The sequence below is a fragment of the Castanea sativa genome, chromosome 5 (genome assembly GCF_040712315.1).
Source record: "Castanea sativa cultivar Marrone di Chiusa Pesio chromosome 5, ASM4071231v1".
In the NCBI taxonomy this organism is placed as follows: Eukaryota; Viridiplantae; Streptophyta; class Magnoliopsida; order Fagales; family Fagaceae; genus Castanea; species Castanea sativa.
In genome coordinates, this window is record NC_134017.1 from 42719282 (window position 1) to 42721162 (window position 1881).

General features: G+C 45.5%; 1 protein-coding gene across 1 annotated transcript; it reads right to left on the reverse strand.

The window, feature by feature from the left end:
* Positions 1-755: 755 nt before the first annotated feature.
* On the reverse strand, positions 756-1391 carry LOC142635232 (uncharacterized). The gene is made up of 2 exons (XM_075809427.1): positions 1224-1391; positions 756-1118 (listed from the first exon to the last, which is right to left on the reverse strand). The coding sequence occupies exons 1-2, from the start codon at positions 1389-1391 to the stop codon at positions 756-758; spliced, it is 531 nt and encodes a 176-aa protein (XP_075665542.1).
* Between the last annotated feature and the right edge of the window lie 490 nt (positions 1392-1881).

The window sequence follows — 1881 nt, forward strand, 5'->3', positions numbered from 1 at the left end:
TTTGATAGCACCAGCCTTTTTGAGCTTGAGTACCTCTTCCTTGACGGCCTTAGAATGCTCTTTAGATGAGTGCCAAGGTGGTTGCCTCCTAGGCACCACAGTCGAATTGACATTCAAATGGTGACAAATGAAACTCGGATCAACCCCGGGGGCCTCATAAGCATTCCATGCAAATATATCCACATTCTTCTTCAAAAACATAACCAACTCCGCCTTCTCCTAAGGTGGCAACTGAACTCCCACCTGAAAGAATTTTTCAGGGTCATCATCTATAAGAACCTTCTCTAATTCTTCACATACAGGTTCTTCTACCGCTAATACCCTGGGCGTGGCTAGAGACATTGATTGTTATGGGCCCCCCTCAACTGAGGCTAAGGACTCTGGCCCAGGCTGATGCAGAATTGCAACTGTCATACACTACCTAGCCATAAATTGACTTCCAATTAGTTCCTCGATCTGATCCCCAGATGGAAACTTGACTTTGACATGTAGAGTTAAGGACACAGCACCCAAAGCATGCAACCAACCAAGGTCTTGCCATAATGGCCGTGTAGGGAGAGTAGGCATCTACCACAATGAAATCCACGTCTACCACCTCCGGGCCTGATTGCACAAGCAACCTAATTTGCCCCTTTAGTATGACAGTCTTCCCCTCAAAGCTTATCAATGGCGAATCATAAGCTGTAAAATCCTCAAGTTTTAAATTTAGCCCCTTGAGCAAGTCAGAGTACATAATATCTGCACCACTACCCTGGTCAACCATCACCCTGGTCAACCATCACCCTTTTCACATTGTAGCCCCCAATCCTCAGCATAACCACCAAAGCATGGTCATGCGGTTGGATAGTCCCAAGCTTGTCTTCCTCCGAGAGACCTAAGATTGGTGGGACATTCCCTTTAGTCCTCTTCGGCTCAGAATTAGAATCCTTGACAAGGGTTCGTGCTACAGACATCACCCTGGAAGGACGGGAACCAACCCTCCCTAGAGCCACAAAAATAACATTGATTGTACCCAGAGGTGGCCTTGATGAAGTGTTCCCCTCGTTCACTGAACCTGAACGGTCTCTCTGCCCATTAGGCTGATACAAAAATTGCTTTAACCTTCCTTCCTTAACCAACTACTCCAAGTGATTCCACAGAGTCCTACAATCTTCAGCGGTGTGACCCCTCTCTCGATGATAGTGGCAATGGAGGTTCTGATTACGCCTCATGAGGTCCCCTACCATCTTATTGGGCCACTTGAAGTATGGTTCATTCTGGATTTTCTCCAACACCCGATGCATAGGTTCCTGAAACACAATATTAACCACTTGAGGAATAGTAGGACCAGATTGCCCGATAAAATCTCTTCGAGGCCTGTTGTTGTATCTATCCGACCTGAAATCCCTCATCTCCTGAGGGATGACCTTCGTCTTTCCCTTACCTCGTTGTTAATCTTTCTCAACCCGTTTGTACTCATCAATACGATCCATAAGCCGACGTACACTCCTGACAGGCTTTTTGATCAAAGATTTCTTTAAGTTGTGCTCAGTAGGAAGGCCAACCTTGAAAGTTCTTATTGCTACATCGTCAAAATCACCATCGATCTCATTAAACATTTCCCAGTACCTGTTAGAGTATGTTTTCAAGGTTTTCCCTTCTCGCATGGCCATGGATAGTAACGAGTCCATAGGCCGAGGAATTCTGCTACATGTAATAAAGCAAGACCCAAACGCCTGAGTAAGCTCCATAAAGGAATTAATGGAGCCTACCCTCAAGCCATTAAACCACCTCATCACCATAAGTCCTAGGCTGGATGGGAAAACTTTGCACACTAAAGTCTCATTATTGGAATGCACTGCCATCCTTTGATTAAAATGGCTCACATGCTCCACAAGATTT

Excerpts from the sequence above, each read along its gene's own strand:
- LOC142635232 (XM_075809427.1), bottom strand. The coding sequence starts at position 1,391 with ATGAGGGATTTCAGGTCGGATAGATACAACAACAGGCCTCGAAGAGAT. Across the intron at positions 1,119-1,223 it reads TCAAGTGGCCCAATAAGATG|TTGGTTAAGGAAGGAAGGTT; the intron begins GTAGGGGACCTC and ends CACTTGGAGTAG.